Raw genomic sequence first — 19,875 nt, forward strand, 5'->3', positions numbered from 1 at the left:
ATTTGAATGTTTATGTTATAATATGTTCAAATTTGGTAAATTATTTTGAAAAATTCTAAGTAACATTGTTGTTTTTTGTTTATTTATTTAATTTTATGATTTCGCATTAAAACCGCTAGATAGAAACACCAAGATTAGCATAAACATTTTAAATATTTGCTGAAAAAAAAAATTGAGGTAGAATTTTTTTTTTTTATCCGATAGTATGTCCGATATTTTTATTATCAATACTTTTTGCGGAAATTTTCCAGGAAGTGGCTATTTTGTTTTCTTGAATACATGGGATTAAAACCTGTGCTTAATTTACAAAAGTTTATATGATATTTCAAGTTAAATTTAAAACTTTGGATGTAAACATAGCTATTACTATTTATTTAAAAATCTGTTGCTCAATTTGAAAATATGACGGCAGTTTTTTTTTTTTTTTTTGGTTCACTTTGTACATTAACTACACTTTTTTTGTGAAAAATAGTAAATATCTGTAGTGTACAAAACCGTAAATTAGATGTAGATGATTTCATCACTCAATCATAAATGGATCCTCTGCAGTGAATGGGTGCCGTCAGAGTCCAAACAGCGGATTACAAATATTGCAATAAGTAATCCACTTGACTCCCGTCCATCAATTAACGTCTTATAAAGCCAAAAGCTACATGTTAGTGAGAAACAAATCCATCGAGATGTTTTAACCTCAAATTGTTGCTTTTGGCTGAAAAATGACTCCATAATCCATAACGCTTCCTCTAGTTTACTGGTACAATGATTAGTAAAAGTAATTTTCCCCACATTTTTTGTATGTTGCAGGATTCTGAACACAACACTCTTCGAAAGCTGGGATATCATCGGGCCGTACCCGTCCTGGTGGCTCTTCAACGTCTTGCTGCTTGTGCTGCAGGTGCTGCACGTCATCTGGTCCTACCTCATCGCTCGCATCGCCTTCAAAGCCATCATGAGAGGAAAGGTGCGGCAAACCCTTCATTATTTTCTCGCTCTGAGCCACAAGTTCAGAAGGTTCACGTTCACCTCGTGTAGTTACATTTGTTCCCTCTCTTTTTATCTTTTGTCTCCTGCAGAACTGGTTTGTCTTTCCCCTCTCTAGCTGCTGGAAGCCTGTTCCTGTCTTTCAGCTTTCTGATAGAAATCTCTCACTCTTTCTGCTAAACTTGCTCGCTCTAGGGTCTTTCGCTCTCTCTCGCAGTCTCTACGGCTGTAAGTCTGCTTTCTTCACTTGTTTTCAGTGGTTCTTTTTGTACTAGTTTGAATGTGAATTAAACTCAATGTGTTTCAGAGGAATAGTTCGTCCAAAAATGCAGAACATTTACTCACCTTTAGGACATTCAAGATGTGGATGAGTTCGTTTCTTCATCAGATTTGAGGAAATGTAGCATTCCATCATTTGCCTATCAATGCATGTGAATGGGTGCCGTCAGAATGAGAGTCCAAACGAAATAAAAATATCACAATAATCTACACCCTTCCAGTCCATCAATGAACGTCTCGTGAAGCCAAAAGCTGCATGTTTGTAAGAAAGAAATCCATCATTAAGACATTTTAACTTCAAATTGTTGCTTTTGGCACTTATATAACTCCATAATCCATAAAAACCACTTCCTTTTTTGAAAAAGTGACCTGGTCTGAATCGGGAGAGAAATCAAGCATCAAGATTTTGATGTTTGAGGGCAACAGGAGATACCGTTTTCACTGGAGGAAGCGTTATTATGGATTATGGAGTTATATTCTTGCCAAAAGCGACAATTTGAAGTTATAGCATCTTCATGATGGATTTGTTTCTTAAACCCGCAAGCGTTTGGCTTCACAAGATGTTAACTGATGGACTGGAGTGGTGTGGATTACTGTTATGTTTTTATCAGCTGTTTGGACTCGCATTCTTACGGCACCCATTCACTACAGAGGATCCATTTGTGAGAAAGTCACTGTAAGGCTACATTTCTGCAAATGTGGTGAAGAAACAAAATCATCTACATCTTTGAGTGGAGGATTTCGCTTTTAAAGCACCAAAGCGCCCTCTAGTGGAAGGCCGACAACATTTCCCCACCAAAACAAGTTAAAGTTTATAAAATAATGAAACCATTTTTGAGCAGTACTACAGCTAATAATAATCAAATGTGCCAACCCAGGTGTCCAAAGATGAACGCAGTGACATCGAAAGCAGCTCGGAGGAGGAAACCGAAACGACACCCAAAGAGCGACTCAAGACGACTTCACCCCGAGGAGAAAACGGCACTAACGGCCATTTGGGCTCTAAACCCTGGAGCCAGAACCACAACAACTGGTGACGCTCCCTTCAGTGGCCTTGCGCACAAAGAACTCGGGACTACTTCTCATCCCTGTACCTCACTCTTAACACCAACGAAATCACCCCGTTGTAGGACTTTTGAGACTCTGACGGAGTTTGGGGCGTCATTCCCGGTGATGATGGGACAGTAATGACAATATGGCCACTATGAGAAGCTTGTGAAAGAGAAAACGATTAAATTAGTGATATTTGCATTCTTTCGTTTCCTTGTTTCGGGAGCTGAGAAGACGTTTCTTCTCCGCGCTTCACATTTTACTGAAGTCAGGGAAGAAGATTCTCTTCAGATTTTAATGGTCAGATGTACTTGAGTTTCCATATGCGGTTGCTTTTGGTTTGTTTGTTTGTTTGTTTTTTGGTTACTGATGTGTTTGTAATTTGTTTCCTGTGCTGTTTTTCATTTGGCTTTTTTATTTTTGGAAACCAAATAAGGTTATTAAAATGAAAGCTGGGCCTTTGTCCTGTAATGAGACACCTTTTGATTAATAGGTGAGTTTTTGCCTTTCATTGAAAATCAGGGTGGATTAAATAAAATATGAAAAATGAAATAAGTTTAGGGTTCCCACAGTCATCCTAAAATTTTGACAATTGAAATTTTTATATCTAATATTTCTACTTTTTCTATACTCTAAGTTGTTCCTCTAATAATTCTATTTCATTTCAGCTTTATTTTAACTAACAAATACTATTTTAAATGGTACTAGTTGTCGTAAACTGTAACAACACTGGAATATAATTAGTGATGATCATTCACATTCAGCTCTCTAAAATATGCTGTGTAATGTGGAAAAATGCGGTCAAATCATTTATCAACAGGTTTTGGAGTCATGCAGATCTACAGGATATGCACAAACACTCACGCTAGTAGATTTTACAAGGAACATTTAATATATTACAACACATTAAACTCAGGCAAATAAAGGCAAATAAACCCTTTGAGGGTCATGAACGCAGGTGGGTTTCTGCTGACAATCCTCTGGGCCCGCATTGTCCCACCCGTGTGACATGATCAGTGTCTGGTTACGTGATTATTTGCAGCCCATATCTTCAGTCTTTAATGGCCTCTGAAGCTGTGCTCTCATTCTGCGCCTGCAGCTGTTTCTGTTTCTGCCAGTAGCGTTGAGCCCGCAGGACACACAGGTATCCGCCGTACACCGTCAACAGCATCATGGAGCCCGAGAAGAGCTTGTAGCCCACGTCAGCGATGCGCTTCCCACTGAGCATGATGGATCTGTCAAAACATGCGAGGAACTTGGGTAAGTTGAATTGGTAGCCAACACAAAACGATACGGAAATGGTTCCAAATTTGGTTTGTTTTTGGGGAATCAAATAAGAATGTTCTGGAAACCAAAAAAGAATGTTATATTTCTGTGAGGACAAATTCGTGACCAACCAGAAAAGGGAATGGGAATGGCATTGGAACCAAAAACTGGCGTTCTAATCAGAAAATGTCTAGCTTAAATCTGAAACATGAATAACATCAAAACCAAGTCAATCTACTAACTGTATTGTTCAGATTTGTGGCTATAGTTACAAAATAGTAGCATCCTAGCAAACAAAACATTCTAAAAACGTTTCCAAATTGTTCACATTTTGTTATTTTTTTGAGAACCAAATAATAACGTTCTGGTAACCAAAAAAAAAAAAAAAAAGTTATATTTCTGAGGAATAAAGCCTGGGGATGGGGATGGGAATGGCATTGGAACCAAAACCTTGCATTGTAATGTTCTGGGAACCGGAAAATTACTAAACTATTAACTAAAATCTAAAAAATCATGAATGATATCAAACCAAGAACATCTACTAACTGTATTGTGTAGATTTGTGGCTGTAGTTACAAAATAATAGCATCCTAGCAAACACAAAACGTTCCTAAAATGGTTCCTGTTTATAGTTTATTTTTTGCGAAACAAATAGGAACGTTCTGGAAACCAAAAAAGAATGTTATATTTCTGTGAGGAAAAAAGGGTTAGTCAGACTAACCAAAAAAAAAAGGGCATGGGAATGGCATTGGAACCAAAGACTAGCGTTCTAACGTTCTGGGAACCAGAAAATTACTTAACTATTAGCTAAAATTGGAAATATCATGAATAATATATAAACCAAGAAAATCTACTAACTGTATTGTGTAGATTTGTGGCTGTAGTTACAAAATATTAGCATCCTAGCAAACACAACACGTTCCTAAAACATTTCCAAATGGTTCCCAATTAGTTCTTGTTGAAACCCAGATAACTTTATGCAAACAAAAAAAGGTTCTATTTCTGTAATTAATAATATTATGAATAATATCAAACCAAGAAAATCTACTAACTGTACTGTGCAGATTTGTGGCTATAGTTACAAAACTAATTGTGGCTTTTTGAGAATCAATTAAGAACTGTGAAGGAAAATGCCTGACTAACCAAAAAGGAAAATCTAAAATATAAAGAATAATATCAAACCAAGAAAAACTACTAACTGTAAATATTGTGCAGATTTGTGGCTGTAGTTACAAAATAGTGCCATCCTAACACAAAACATTCCCAAAATGTTTCCGAAAGGTTTCCATTTGGTTATTTTTGAGAACCAAATGAGAACATTCTGGAAACCAAAAAACAATGTTATATTTCTGTGAGGAAAAATTCCTGACTAACCAAAATGGGAATGGGGAATGGCATTGGAACCAAAAACTGGTGTTCTAACAATCTGGGAATCAGGAAATTTAATTACTATCTTAAATCTGACATAGTATAAATAATGTCAAACCAAGAAAATCTACTTTCTGTACTTTGCAGATTTGTGGCTATAGTTACAAATAAGTAGCATCCTAGTAAAAACAAAACATTCCTAATATGTTTCCAAACGGTTCCCATTTGGTTGTTTTTTGAGAACCAAATAAGAACGTTCTGGTAACCAAAAAAAGGGTTCTATTTCTGTGAGGAGAATTTTCTAACTAACCAAAAAAGGGGAATAACAATAACGTTGGAACCAAAAACTACTGTTTAGCGTTCTAGGAACCAAAAAGGTACCCATTTGGTTATTTTTGGAGAATCAAATAAGAACTGTGAGGAAAAATGCCTGACTAACCAAAAAGGGAATGGAATTGGAAGCAAAAAATCACTAACTAATCTAAGATTTAAAGAATAATATCAAACCAAGAAAAACTTCTAACTGTAAATATCGTGTAGATTTGTGGCTGTAGTTACAACATATTTGGATTCAAGAACTTCCGACGTAGGTCCAGTCAAAGAATACGGTATTACCATGGTACATGGCGCCATGTTCAATATTATACATTTTATTCGTGAATATTAATTTCATGTCTCTTCAGTTTTACAACATCAGCATGAGTTTGCATCTCAGCTCTATAATCTAAACCACAATCCGATCGTTTTCCAGCAGAAAGGATGGAAAACAATCTTTATTTATCTTTCTTCTACATAAATACCATTTGAAGTCGATTAATGTTGTTGCTAATACATTAAAATGTCCTAAATGTGGAGTCTTACCTGTTTAATTTCCAATTTAAAGTGTGAGGAAGAGGAGTTCTGTTCTCAATGTCAGGCAAATGGTTTTGCGCGCATGCGCAGTTACTTTCGTAACTCTACGGCGAAGCAGAAGGGCCAAATGTAGTAAATCCGTTTGTCTCTCGATCGTAATGTTCCTATCCTGTGAGTTTATAAACTCAAACATCTTAAAGGTGATATTTTAACGGCTTATTTATAATCTGCCTTGGTTTTAACTTCGCGAATGTTTAACGTTACAATCGATTCAAAATGAGGAACTAGTTTTTTTATGGCAACGCGAGCTTTCAGGAATTATTTTGTTGTTGGACAGACATGGAGGCTCACGTTCCCCATGTGAATGAAGAGGAAAATGAGGATCCAGGAGCTGCTCCTTATGGAAACTTCATCAATTATTACTCCTTCAACCCGCCAGAAAATCGCCTCAGTTTGATACCAGAAACGCTGCTGGAAAACATTGGACTCGTTTCTGAACGTGTTTTAATACTGGACGTGGGGTGTAACTCAGGGGTAAAAGTGACAGATTCCTCGTATTTAGTATTTAAATAATCACTTTATACTTTTTTATTATTATATATTAAACACTTTTTAATCCATTTTATTCGTTTTTTGTATTGTGTGGTCATCTGTAAACACAATAAATTGACTCTAACAAAAAATTAACCATGGTTTTACTGCAAATAAAGCCAGAGAAACATGGTTATAGTTAAACGATAGTAATTAGTTTTGCTACACTAACCATAGTTCATTCATAATTGTAGTAAAAATGTGCTAATCAGTATGCCTAAAAACCATGGCTACTACACTTTTATTATAATAAATGCATGGTTCATTTTTGGTTGCCTTAATATATACCCTTCAGAGTTTTAATTTCCCTAAACTAATTATTAGTCATAATAAACATTTTATAAATTACGCCGTTAGGTCATTAATAAAGAAATATCAGGTTTCTTCTTCTTCAAAAAAAAAATCTTACTGTTAAAATAGCATATTTAAGTAATAAAAATGTGTTTTTAATCACCAAAATGTTTTGTATTATTCCCCTTGTTTGTCAGGACTTGTCTGTTGCTCTCTACAAGCATTTATTGCATGAAGAAGCCTCTGGAAGTGACTTTCCTCAGAGGGAAGTCTATCTGCTTGGATTTGACCTGGACCAAGATTTAATCCATCGGGCACAAACCTCCAACCCAATTCCCCAGAATATCCAATTTATCCCCCTGGATATCACAGATGATTCAAAGAGCCAGACAGTACTAGAATCCTATTTGAGAAAGTATGGCTGCCCCCGTTTCCACCTGTGCACCTGTTTTGCGGTCACTATGTGGGTTCATCTAAATCATGGAGACGCAGCGTTTCTCTCTCTCCTCTCCAAACTGGCGTCTCTTTGTGAGTATCTGCTGCTAGAGGCGCAGCCGTGGAAGTGTTATCGCTCTGCTGCACGCCGGTTTCGCAAACTGGGGCGCAGTGATTTTGACCACTTCAAGACTCTTGAGATTCGAGGGGACATGGCGGCGCATGCTAGAGAGCACTTGGAAAAGCAGTGCAGCATGGAGTTGGTGCAGTGTTTCGGGAATACAACATGGGATAGAAGTCTTCTGCTCTTCAAAAGACGACAATAAAGGACAACACAGTTAGTCGGACAGAAATTTAATTAGCCAAGATCAGTCTACAGCTGCCAGACTATCCCTAGTCTGGTAGACTGTAATTCTACTTACCAACCACAAGGGGGCAATGTATGCTTTGCCTTTATATTACTATTTTTTTATGGAACAGTACATCTAATTGATAGGTACAAGTAAGCATTTTTAAGCCTATCGTAATTATTATTATTCAAAAGAAAAAGAAGAAATTATTGCAGAGAGATGGATATAGTCTTTGTTTTTTGTCACATGATCTAAACGTTTTAGTTTAATAAACGCTATACTCCACTATAACGTTTTTAATGTCTAGTTTATTTACTGTTTTCTTATTTCATACAACAGAATTTCAGTTGCTTTGCATACAGTGTTTTAACTAAAAAGTAAAATCATGTATGTGTTTAACCAAAGACAACATACGCCAAAAATGATTATAGTTCATTAATCCGCTCCTTATTATTAGGCTAATCCAAATATTAGAAAATTCGGCGCGAGTTTCCCGACTGAACGTCACACAAGTCTTCCCGCGCTCTGAGAATTCAAATATTAACAGACGAATAACTTAACGGTCAATTAGCTGTTTGCGTTCTTCTCATATTCGTAATAGGTAACGTTTTATTAAATCGGACACTTTAACAAATCTAGCGAAAATAACTATGAGTATGAGACATTGAGAAGTATTGGACTAGATGCAAAGCTTCCTTATCGAAATTGTACAGCTTACTGGTAAGAAATTTCATTTAATTTGGAGCAGTTTAGGTAAGCAAAGTAGGTATCCTGGCCTTCATAGTGGTCATTGTGTCTCCACCATGATACTTGTCATCACCAGGTGCTCTACAGGATGTAATCTGAGGAATTTGTCATTTTGAGGACATTATCTCGGTAATGTTAAACCCTCATTGGCAATGATGTGCTGAAATAAAACAATCTTCAGACGTCGTAAACAGACTCTCTTCCTCTTAAATTATTCATCATCAGTAGAACTGAAACCACTGAGCTAGTTGTACTTCTGGTGAAATATTACTCAAACACAAATTATTCCCAAGGCTGTTATTTGTGTTTGTGTGAGTTTATTAAGCTTCAAGCTCAGACCAGAGAGCATAAAGGACGTGAAGAATATCATCATATCATGTTTTACTGTCACAGAGTGAGCTGACTGTCCTGGATGTTTATTTGCCTGTAGCCAAATGACAATTTTGTTACATTTGAACAGGTTTTACAGGAAGAAATACTCAGATTCCACAGAGAATATGTTCTTTTTCATATGAGACATATGGTTTGTTCCTGCAAACATTGACTAATCTTTAGGTCTTTGTTCACACCACACACAATTATGATTTGTTTTTTATTATCAATCTTCAGGACTGTTAGCACTGTCATTTTTCAAGTGGTGAAATCAGAACAGTTTGTACAGATGGTGTATCAGGTTGCAGGTGTAGCTACACGATATATTAATGTTGCGTACACACAGCGTCCAAAACAATTGGTAAATGATCAAATCAAACAGTTCAGACTGATAGTCATTTAATTTTTGATTATGCATACTTATTATATAGAGAGTATTTCAATTAGACGCAAGGTCTTTGTTCTTTCAGGAAAATTAATTTCAGATTCTTCCCATTGATTCACAGAAAGGCTAAAAAAACTACTTTTATATTTAGGTTATAAGGTTATAGCATTTTTGATCATGGTTAACACTTCAGTGAGTGCTGAATCTGGTGTTGTTTCTGGTTTCGGTAGTCTTGATCAGGATTTTAGGTGATGGAGAGCTGTTCTGCTGAAAACCGTTCACCCCTTTGGAACCTGTGAATGGAAAAAAAAAAAACAATGTTCAGCTTTTAGGTTTTATATGAAGGTCACATTGCACGTATTTAAAATGCTGCTAATGAACTCAAAGACTAAGACTGTCTTGATTTGGTGTGAAGTGGGTGTTTAATAAAGGAACACTTTTAAGGTACTATTTGACCAAGACGTGTCAAGCGGTCAAGAACATCTCCACATATTCCAAAGGTATTGCTGCTTTTTGTATAATGTGGGCATTGTTGTAATGAACAATGCACCATTTGTCCAGTTTACACTTACTGTAGTTGGAAACAGCCTGGATGTTCACAATGGGCTGCTGTCCAATTCTGTGAGAGGTAAAAAAAAAAAAAAAAGAAATGGTCAATATTTATTAATGGTAACATTTTGGTTTCACCCTTCTTACGTAGAAGACAACGTGCTAAAACAGGACTCAATGTCTTACCTGTCCTCCTCGCCTTCCAGCAGCTTCCTGTAGGTGGCGATCTCTATGTCCAGCGCCAACTTGACGTTCATGAGCTCCTGGTACTCGCGGAGCTGACGGGCCATGTCCTGCTTGGCTCTCTGAAGAGCCTCCTCCAAGTCCTTAATACGACCTTTGGCCTCCTTCACAGTCATCTCGCCACGATCCTCTGCCTCGGCTATTTGGTTCTCCAGGTTGGCACGCTAAAACGATTGTAGCCTCAAGAGTTAGCGAGCACAATTTTTTTTGGTCAAATCAAAGGTAATGTATTACATTTCTTACCTGTGATTTAATAACTTCAATTTCGCTCTGCAGACGGCTGATCATGCGGTTGATATCCCCGATCTCTCCTTTAGTGTTTCGCAGTTCATCGTTGTACTGAATGGCTTGGGAGGACATCTGATCGAACTGACCAGAACGAGTTGGAAAAAACGATCAGATCAACAGACTTGGTGTCCGTTTCAAAATTAAAGATGTTTATGAAGTTCTGAAGAAGAACACTTCAAGTCAACATGAAAATGTATGCTGTTTACATTCTTAATCTATCTTCTGAGTCTACACCCCTAAAAATAAAGGTTCCTAAAGGGAGTTTATGCAGTGATGCATTAGAAGAACCATTTTTTGGGTCCCCAAAGAACCTTTTTCTGAACAGTTCCTAAAAGAACCATTTTAAAAATCTAAAGAACCTTTTTTGACTATAAAGAACCTTTTATGGATGTTCTTCATGGAACCATTGATGCCAATAAAGAACCTTTATTTTTAAGAGTGTATTCCTCATTCCAAAGAAATAATGCCTTTCTAACGACTTTCCCTATTCAAACAATTCCCAATGTATTAGTCCCATCCTACATTTTATGTTACTGAATGTGCTTTCTCAATCAGAAATAGTTAGAAAATGGCATTTCATGTTGACTTGGCAACCAGTTTATTAAAGGAAAGATTGCATTTTGTATCTACCTTGGACTTGTACCAGGATTCAGCCTCTTCGCGGCTCCTGGCTGCGATTTCCTCGTATTGAGCCTTGACTTCGGCCACAATTTGATCCATGTTGAGGTTTCGTGAGTTGTCCATTTGCACGATAACAGACGTGTCCTTAATGCTGGCCTGCAGCTCACGTAATTCCTGATCCAGACAGACAAGTCAAGTTTATGTGTGGTTCAGTGGAAACTGCTTTGGAAGGTGTGTATAAACACTGTATATATCTTTCAAGCCAAGTTAGTCTAGATTTGTTTGGCTTAGAAATTGATTTTAATGTGATTTTATGGCCAGTTTTGTAGTGTATATGCAATACCTCATCGTAGATGGTCCTCAGGAAGTTGATCTCATCCGTCAGGGCACCAACTTTGTCCTCCAAATCAGCTTTCACCAGATACGCAGAGTCTACGTCCTGCGGGACACACAGTACTCAGGTTTTCTCTTCTCAATTGCAACCTTATAAAACCTGTAAGACTTCCTTAGGCATTGAACACCACAAAAGACTCCTATCGATATATCAAAAGCTACATCTTGTAGATCTTCCGTATGCAACTTTGACTTCTTGCTACTCTCAGTAGGTAGGCCATTGAAAACAGATCTCCTCTAGTGTATAAATAATGCCATGTCCCCACCCAGGCTTTTGTCAATGGTGATCTGATCCCTCCAGGCTTAAGTTTAGCTGCTCATAGCTCTTTACCCCTCCCAAACATCTCATTGTTCCCTCTCCTGGGCTGCTTTTATTCAACGTGTTGTGAAAGTTTAACTTTCCCTGCTCCTGAAAGTCCAGCTTTTTTCTTGGTAACCTGCCCTAACCCCACGTTACAATGAGGTCATACTTTTTGGTGTGCGTTTCATAATGTGTGAAAATGCTATTTTTGACCCCTGACGTCTTGTTATTTAATTATCCCACCTTTTTGAGAATCACAAAGTCGTTTTCCAGGTTGTTCCGTTTGTTGATCTCATCTTCATATCTGAGTTGAGGATATGAATATGAATTATTTGTCAATCTGGTGAAGGTTCGAAGAAACCTCCATAATTGATTTCTCATAGTCAACATTTGTGTTGGTATAGATCTAAAGACTTTACTTGTGTTTGAAGTCCTCCACCAGACCTTGCATGTTCCTCAGCTCTCCGTCCAACTTGGTCCTGTCATTGTTGACCACGTCCATCTGTCTGCGCAAGTTGGCCATGTAAGCCTCAAACATGGGTTCGACATTGGACCTGCCCGGGGTCTGGCCCTGCAGAAGTTCAAACTTGGTCTCCAGCATCTTATTCTGCTGCTCCAGGAAGCGCACCTGTAGAGGTAACAGTAAAATAAATATAGGTTTTTAATGTTCTTGAAAGATATATTTTTTGTGCATAGTTTGGCTAATGCGCTAACTGAAACAATAGGTAAATCCTCAAGTGGCATCTATAACATCTTCTAAAGATTTCTGGTCAAAGAAACCATTTCTTTGTTCACTCTTAAAAATAAAGGTGCTTCACGATTCCATAGAAGAACCTTTTTGTCTAAATGGTTCCATAAAGAACCTTTTAACATCTGAAGAACCTTTCTGTTTCACAAAAGGTTCTTTGTGGCAAATCAAGTTTATCGGATTATAACAAGGTTAGCAAGAAATGGTTCTTTAAAGAAATTGGACTGAAAATGGTTCTTCTGTGGCATCGCTGAGAAGAGCCTTTTGAAGCACCTTTATTCTTAAGAGTGTACCCAACACAATGAAACGCTGATGTAGAAGTTGTTCACCTTAGATGTAAATCTTTCTTGAGGAACATAATTAAAGTGCTCTGTTACTAGTTTTCATGTCATGCTTTTGCAAGAACAAAGAAGAAAGACTCCACTTCTGTGGAATTTCAGCAATTTGAAAGCTCTTCTTTGAGACTTCTTCAGTTCACTGCACATGCTGAAAGCCTGGCTGCTTTAAATGATGCCCGCCCTGCCAGGATGTACTCATTAATGGTGCAATATGACTCCCCATTAGCAGAACGCTAACACTCCAGAGAGTAGCGGCTGACCTAGATGGGTTTTTCGTAAATCCTTAATTTCGAGCACTTTAAAAGCCGACCTGAGACCCGTGTTGGAGGACCCAGCCCTGCCCCGACCCACAACAGTGACTTGGTTGTACTTCAGTGCGATTGAAGTGTCGATTTCAGTCCAGCAGGCTCTTGGGATTCGGTTGCATTGTCCTCCGGCGCACAAAAGCTTCCTTCATACTCGCTGGGATATTGCTGTCTTCAGTGGCTTGGTCAGATCTGACCTGCTTTTTATCAGGTTACAGGCTTCAGAGAAATGGGTCATGCTACAGAACTATCGTTTTCATGCGACCCTACCAAATCTGCTCTCCCTCAGAGGTTTAGGATGTTGATCGTACTAAGGCTTTATCATTGCCATCAACTCTTAAAGACCTTTACTTTTTGGCTTCAACTCTACAAAATGTTCTCTGAGAACAAGAGACCCAACTGTACCTTATCAATGAAGGTGGCGAAGCGGTTGTTCAGCGACTTGATCTGATCCTTCTCCTGAGTGCGCACCATTTGGATGTTGGGGTCGATCTCCAAGTTGAGGGGTGCCAGCAGGCTCTTGTTGACGGAGACGCTGGCGATGGGAGGCCCCAGATAGGCCGAGCTGGTGCTGAAGCTCGGGGCAGATGCTCCCAGGGAGATCCCACTTAAACTGCTGTAGCCATAGCCTCCCATCTTCCCGCTGCTCCTCACCGAGCTGCTGGAACTGATGCGCTTGTTTCTCAGACTCATATTTGTAGTAGAAACCGTGGAGAGCTGCAATGGAAAATGAGAAATGAGATGATAACAGGTGGGCAGACCTGAGCGAAACGGGAGTCTCTCTGTAGAGAGGCTGGGCTTTTAAAGTCCAACCAGGATGGGGTGGAGTGTTCCTATTGTGGGAAAACCTGTTTCAGATTGGACACACGTACACACTGTCCGCTTTATCTGAGCTACCGGATCGGCAGTGAACGCACGATCGCTCTCTCTGACTCTCTTACTGTTTCACCGTCCTCATGTTGCATCTAAATGTTTAATGTGGCTCTTGTCAACAACATTCACATACTAACTGCATGCCCTGTAGTGAATTTTTTTCAAACAAAAGCAGTCAAAGTATCATGCATTTCAAGTGTCCTAAAATTGTTTTAAATTTTAGAACCCTCATGAAATTTAAGTTTCGGCAAGGTGACAGCAATATGCTTTTATTTATGCTTTCCATAACCAAATATGTGACCCTGGACCACAAAACCAGTCTTTTATATATTTATATATTTATATATTTTTATATATATAGCCTATATATATAATTTATTTTATGCCAAAAATCACTAGGACATATAAGATCATATTTGATGAATATTTTGTACATTTTCTACCGTAATTATATAAAAACGTAATTGTTGATTAGTAAAATGCATTGCTCAGAACTTTTTTGGACTATAAAGGCGATTTTCTCTCTCTCTCTCTCTCTCTCTCTCTCTCTCTCTCTCTAAATATATAGACGCTGGTTTTATATATATATATATATATATATATATATATATATAAAAGATATAGCCCATTGAATTAAAGGATTTTTACTTAACGAGTGCCTTGGAGTACTTCATCTTCTTAGTTTGATATGTACCTCTAAATATCCAAAGAGCACCGTTGATTACACGGAGAGACAAGTCCCTCCCAGACCACCCTCAGATTCACAGATTATCTCGGACAAATATTGTCATATTCTAACAAACCATACATCAATGGCGAATATATTCAGAGAATGTATAAACCTCAATTTATACTTAGGACTGGTATTGTGGTCCAAGGTCACATATGTTTGATAGAGCTCAAGAGTAAAATCACCCTTTTTGCACTTATTTCTGCCAGTTTAAATAGCGAAAATGTAATTCTGTAATTCTGTGCATCAAAACCATGCTATTTCCTCCTCCAGTAGTCGTCAAGTTCAACTAGAGATGGGAAAAACCCTGAACTAATAAGCTCCAACTATTGGTAAGACCCTTTTTTTGCTTGCTTTGCTGTGATGTTAGTCTTTTAAAAACGGTGATAACGAATTCCTTATTGCTTTGTCACAGACATTTAAATGTCATTGTTAAAACCACATTGTTATGGCTTTGAATGATATAAATGGCCATATTAACATTCAGCGGGTTAAATCCTTTTATGTGCTCCTGTTAGATACTATTTTATTTTGCCAAGAACAAAAATGCACGTGAAATACACATTTTATTTTCATAGAAAGACATTTGGTAATATTGCATTTGATAATTGACGCCTTTGGAAGTTAAATTACCTTGCTATGCTATTTCGAATAGCTGAAACAATGTATTTCTGACAAAACCATGCCATTTTTTTCCCCAAACAGCCATGCAGTTTCAGACATCATATATGTGAGCCGGGACCACAAAACCGCTCTTGAGTAGCAATAGCTTTTTTGCTTTTATGCCAAAAATCATTAGGTTATTAAGTAAGGTGGTTCCATTAAGATATTTGTAAATTTCATACCGTAAATATATCAAACCCTTAATTTTGGTTAGTAATATGCATTTTTAAGAACTTCACTTAAAAGTTCTAAAGGTGATTTTTTGCACCATCAGATTCCAGATATTCAAATAGTTGTATCTCGGCCAATCAGATCATACATCAATTGTAAGCTTATTTATTCGGCTTTCAGCTGATGTATAAATCTCAATTTCAAAAAACTGACCCTTATAACTGGTTTTGTGTTCCAGGGTCGCATAAATGGTTATAAATGCTATGCGTGATCATATTAACATTTAACTGGTTAAAAGCATGTTAATAACATGCTGAAAGCGCCACCTCCTGGTAAGACTGTGTTCTGTATTCTATAATATAAAGAGGCGCACCTAAAAATATTGTTTGTGACCTGATCTGAATCACTAAAGCCATTTTTACAACTTAATTTCCTCGTTTTCCATCTTCACTCTCAAAACATTAATCTTAAATTATTAAATTAGTCTTAAATTACATTAATTTTAGATTATTTTATGTATTTTTACATAACCTTTATTAATAAAAAAAGACCTATCTTGCATGCCAAATGAATGTTTTCTTTTATCTTAATCCCATTTCAGACCTGCCCAATATAAATAGCTTCTTAAATAATCTCATTACAATGACTATAGAGCTTTGGATCCTCACAGCGGTGCTATTTCTACAGGGGCGCCCTACTGTGTTTTATCGGGAAACCTGGTGTATGTTTTGCACGTGAATACAGCTTTCCTCCAAGTTCCCGCTGCCTGGCATTTTGGCCAATGATATCCCAGCATATTCGGACAGACAAGAAAAGTAGCCAATGAGAGTCTGCTATTCTCAGCCGCGACCGTCTTTCTGCACGGCGTTTATTTGCTGCAGTCAGCTGTTGAATTGCATTTCGCGGTCAGCACTAACAAAAAAAAGAAAATGGATGAAGTGGTTAAGGACAACACGGAGGAGTGTGTAAACGATGAACTTAATGAGACTATTGGTTTGGAGGAATCATCTGACGAGAGTGTCGCTTCCAGCATGGATTCCACAGAAGAAGAGATGTTCCTCGATGGTCTGGATCCCCTCTTGGATCGGTATGTTTACACACATTTTCTCAAACTGTTTTTATATATCTTTGAACTGTTTAGGCATAATCATTTGATCGGAGCTAAATAACATGCCCTGAGGGCATTAACTGTTTAATGGTCACCATCTATAAGTTTTTTTTTAGAATTAAATTTGAAATACATTTATTCGTTTTTAGTTCAGTCTAATGTGGAATCTTGACTCGCTTTATTAATCACCCAACATAAAATGCATACCTAAGGAATGATAAGCAGTGTTGGGAAAAGTTACTCTTAAAAGTAATGCATTACAATATTGCGTTACTCCCTTTAAAAGTAACTAAATACGTTACTTTTTATGGAAAGTAATGTGTTACGTTGCCTTTGCATTACTTTTTCTCATCTGGGCTAAACCTGCTTTTTTTAATATCCACCTTTTTCTTCAATGTGGAATGAAGCCTACTGGTTAGACTTTAGGTTTATAAGCCGCTATAGGTAAATAACGAGAAGAACAATAATGTGCAGTAAATTGTAGTGAAAATGTTTGTACTACAAACCAGTGTGCTCCTAATTAAGATAATACGTTAATATAATATATTAAGATGCACCAATATGCAATATCGAGCAGCAAAACAAGTTGTATTGTAGAGCTAAAGAGCTGAGACCGGAAGACAGACCCATACATTTTACACTCTTACCGGAAGAAAAAGGTGGATAGAAAATAGGCAAATGTATTTTTGGCAAATGTTGATACCCATTCACACCAAATCTGAAAAGAATATGCATCAAGCAGCAAGACATGTAAATTCATGTCTGTACAGTAGAGGGCGCAGCTCAAACAAGCTTTTCAATTTTTGTTACCATTCTGGATTGCATGAAGAATATGATGCAAGAGAAAAAAAATCAACACTCCTCAGCTATAAAAAAGAAACACTAATGTTATGTTTATCTAAAGACTTTTTTTGTTTATTAGTATGGTTGAATTGAATCATCGGTTAATAAAATGGGATGTAATAGCGAGTTTGCATTTTACTGTTTTTATTCATTTTGAGGAAGTGCTCCTGTTTTTGTGCAAGTGAAATGAGTAAATGCATGTTCGCATTTAGTCTAGAACTGCAGTAAACATCATGTTTACACAGTGCACATAACGCCTTTGCACTTACTCCTGATTTCTCTCAACATGGGAACATGAGAGCTGTAAGTCAATAAACGGGAAAACAAAGTAGCTACTGTTACTTATTTGCAAAAGTGCCTTAGATATTTTCTTGTAAATTAAAAAGTAACTACTTTATTAGTTACTTGAAAAAGTAATCTGATTGCATAACTTGTGTTACTTGTAATGCGTGACCCACAACACTGATAAGAAATAGTTAACAGTTACTTAAGAAGTGTTACATTCATCAAACAGCCTTTGCATTTAATCAAAACAACATTTGTTGACTTCTTATAGTGACCTCTTATTGTTTCATAATTGGTAAACATTGCAACATTGATACTGTTGTTGAACCTGAGGCAAATGTTCATTTTTTTTAACACTATTTTCTGTTTATCCAGTGAAACTGGGTTCTATCTTTGAATGTAACACATCTGTGCCTGTGAATATTCACCACTAATGCCGTCTTGTTTTCTTGCTTATTGTGACAGGCTTTCAGATGCCTCTGATGATGACTGGTATCCAGAGTCCACTCCACGAAAAAAGAAGAAAATATCCGGACTGTCTTCGGTATCACCATCTCCAGCGAAGTCTTGCAGGTCTAGTACGCCCTCCTCTGTACAAAGTGGCAAAAGGAAAGTTAGGAAAAGCAGCGCAAGCCGATCCCTGCCTTTTTCCTTAAGCGTCTCACAACAGAAATGGAAAAGTGCAGACGAGCCTGACATTGAGCCGAAACAGCCGGTGTTCAAACCTAAAAACACACCTGGCCCCCAGTTGATCTCCACTGCAACATGCAGTCCTCTGCAGTATTTTGAGTTGTTCTTTTCAAAATCAGTGCTACAGACAGTTTTGCAACATACAAATGCGTACGGAGCCATGCGTTCCGAAGGAAAGAAGAAGCCATGGGAAAACATTTCGATAAAAGATCTTAAATCCTTCATAGCGCTGGTGATTTACATGGGCGTGCTGAAATGCTTCAGGCTGGCAGACTACTGGAAGAAATCTGAATTGTACAGTCTGCCGTATCCTTCAAGAATCATGACCGGGAGGAAATTTTATAGTATCTGTGCAGCTCTCCATATAAGCGATCCTAAAGTGGATGCAGAGAATGACAAGAAGAAGGGAACGCCAGAATATGACCGCTTGTGTAAGATCAAACCGCTCTACCAGGACATTAGGGACGCCTGCAGAGCCTCTTTCCACCCCTTTCAGAACATCTCCATTGACGAACGAATGGTGGCATCGAAGGCTCGAAATGGGCTCAAACAATACATGAAGAACAAACCCACAAAATGGGGATACAAACTCTTTGTACTGGCGGATTCCCTCTGTGCTTACACGTGGGACTTCTTTGTTTATGAAGGAAAGGCCAATTTAGAGGAGAGCAAAGGTATCAGCTATGATTCTGTCATGATTCTGGCAAACGAAAGGTTGTTGGGATCTGGCTACAAGCTGTTTGTTGACAACTTTTACACCAGTCCCAAGCTCTTCAGAGACCTGCTCCAGAAAAAGATCTGGGCTTGTGGCACTATTCGCGCAAACCGCATCGGCCACTCAAAGACACAGGCTCCTCGTGGCAATATTCGCTGGTTTAGGGAAGACAACCTGCTCTTTGTTGAGTGGAAGGACAAGAGGGATGTGCTGATGTGCTCCACCTTTCACAAAGCCTTTAAAGGGGACTCCATAAAGAGGAACGTTAAAGGAGCTGATGGAGTTTGGGCCCTTCAGGATTTCCCCGTTCCAGCCGCAGTGCTGGACTACAACAAGTTAGTAGATTTTATTCCGTGGTGAGAAGTTTATGCTTGACAAATCTTACAATAAATCACAATTTTCCTTTCATTCCAGGCACATGGGGGGAGTGGATCTGTCGGACGCGCTTATAGGATATTACACAGTTCTGCATAAAACGAAAAAGTGGCATCGGTCGTTCTTTTATCACTTTCTGGACATCTCCGTAGTCAATGCTTTCATTTTGCACCAGCAGATGGCCAAGATGAAAAACCAGAAGCCTTTGACCCAGAAGGCCTTCCGTGAGGCACTTGTCGCAGAGCTTGCAGCAACAGGACCTTCGACTGCCCCTCCACAAGAGCGCCCGGTTTCTTCTAAAGATTCCCACCTGCCCAAGTACATCAAAGGAGACAGCACTGTTGGAAGACGGAAATGCAAAATATGCCATAGTAAAACTCCAGTCATGTGTGCAACTTGCCAGGTGCATTTATGCTTTGTTCCAAAGCGTGACTGTTACAGTAAATGGCATGAATCAGTTGATGAGGATGAGTCGGACTAATGCCCAAAGTATATCTAGAGCATCCTTATTCCACTAGAAAGCTTCATCTTTGTCCAATGTCTGCGCTATTGTCCAGACGTTATGGCGGATACAATTTTGTTCGTACTCTTAAAATAAAGTTCTGGCTATCTCATTACACAAGCGCTTGTCAATTTTGTCAATCTTGTCTTTAATTTTATTGTGAAACA

At 38.1% G+C, this 19,875-nt stretch overlaps 4 protein-coding genes across 4 annotated transcripts in view; 2 read left to right on the forward strand and 2 right to left on the reverse strand.

Annotated features, from left to right (window-relative positions):
- Window positions 1–2,511, forward strand: part of cers5 (ceramide synthase 5) — a 23,981-nt gene extending 21,470 nt beyond the window's left edge. The window contains exons 6-7 of the mRNA XM_073844534.1: window positions 805–961; window positions 2,139–2,511. Coding sequence (XP_073700635.1) covers window positions 805–961; window positions 2,139–2,297 — 316 coding nt within the window. The 3' untranslated portion in view covers window positions 2,298–2,511. The remainder of the gene's footprint in view (window positions 1–804; window positions 962–2,138) is intronic.
- Window positions 2,512–3,179: 668 nt separating this feature from the next.
- LOC141338277 (cytochrome c oxidase assembly protein COX14 homolog) lies at window positions 3,180–5,889 on the reverse strand. Its single transcript, XM_073843821.1, has 2 exons — window positions 5,806–5,889; window positions 3,180–3,545 (listed from the first exon to the last, which is right to left on the reverse strand). The coding sequence occupies exon 2, from the start codon at window positions 3,536–3,538 to the stop codon at window positions 3,362–3,364; it is 177 nt and encodes a 58-aa protein (XP_073699922.1). The 5' UTR covers window positions 3,539–3,545; window positions 5,806–5,889; the 3' UTR covers window positions 3,180–3,361.
- Window positions 5,890–6,114: 225 nt separating this feature from the next.
- Window positions 6,115–8,210, forward strand: bcdin3d (BCDIN3 domain containing). Its single transcript, XM_073843820.1, has 2 exons — window positions 6,115–6,330; window positions 6,876–8,210. The coding sequence occupies exons 1-2, from the start codon at window positions 6,136–6,138 to the stop codon at window positions 7,437–7,439; spliced, it is 759 nt and encodes a 252-aa protein (XP_073699921.1). The 5' UTR covers window positions 6,115–6,135; the 3' UTR covers window positions 7,440–8,210.
- A 270-nt stretch (window positions 8,211–8,480) lies between these two features.
- LOC141338275 (keratin, type II cytoskeletal 8) lies at window positions 8,481–13,454 on the reverse strand. The gene is made up of 9 exons (XM_073843819.1): window positions 13,159–13,454; window positions 11,782–11,990; window positions 11,606–11,666; window positions 11,012–11,107; window positions 10,678–10,842; window positions 10,003–10,128; window positions 9,703–9,923; window positions 9,540–9,586; window positions 8,481–9,260 (listed from the first exon to the last, which is right to left on the reverse strand). The coding sequence occupies exons 1-9, from the start codon at window positions 13,444–13,446 to the stop codon at window positions 9,157–9,159; spliced, it is 1,317 nt and encodes a 438-aa protein (XP_073699920.1). The 5' UTR covers window positions 13,447–13,454; the 3' UTR covers window positions 8,481–9,156.
- Window positions 13,455–19,875: the final 6,421 nt, after the last annotated feature.

This window comes from Garra rufa, chromosome 7 (assembly GCF_049309525.1).
Source record: "Garra rufa chromosome 7, GarRuf1.0, whole genome shotgun sequence".
NCBI lineage: Eukaryota > Metazoa > Chordata > Actinopteri > Cypriniformes > Cyprinidae > Garra > Garra rufa.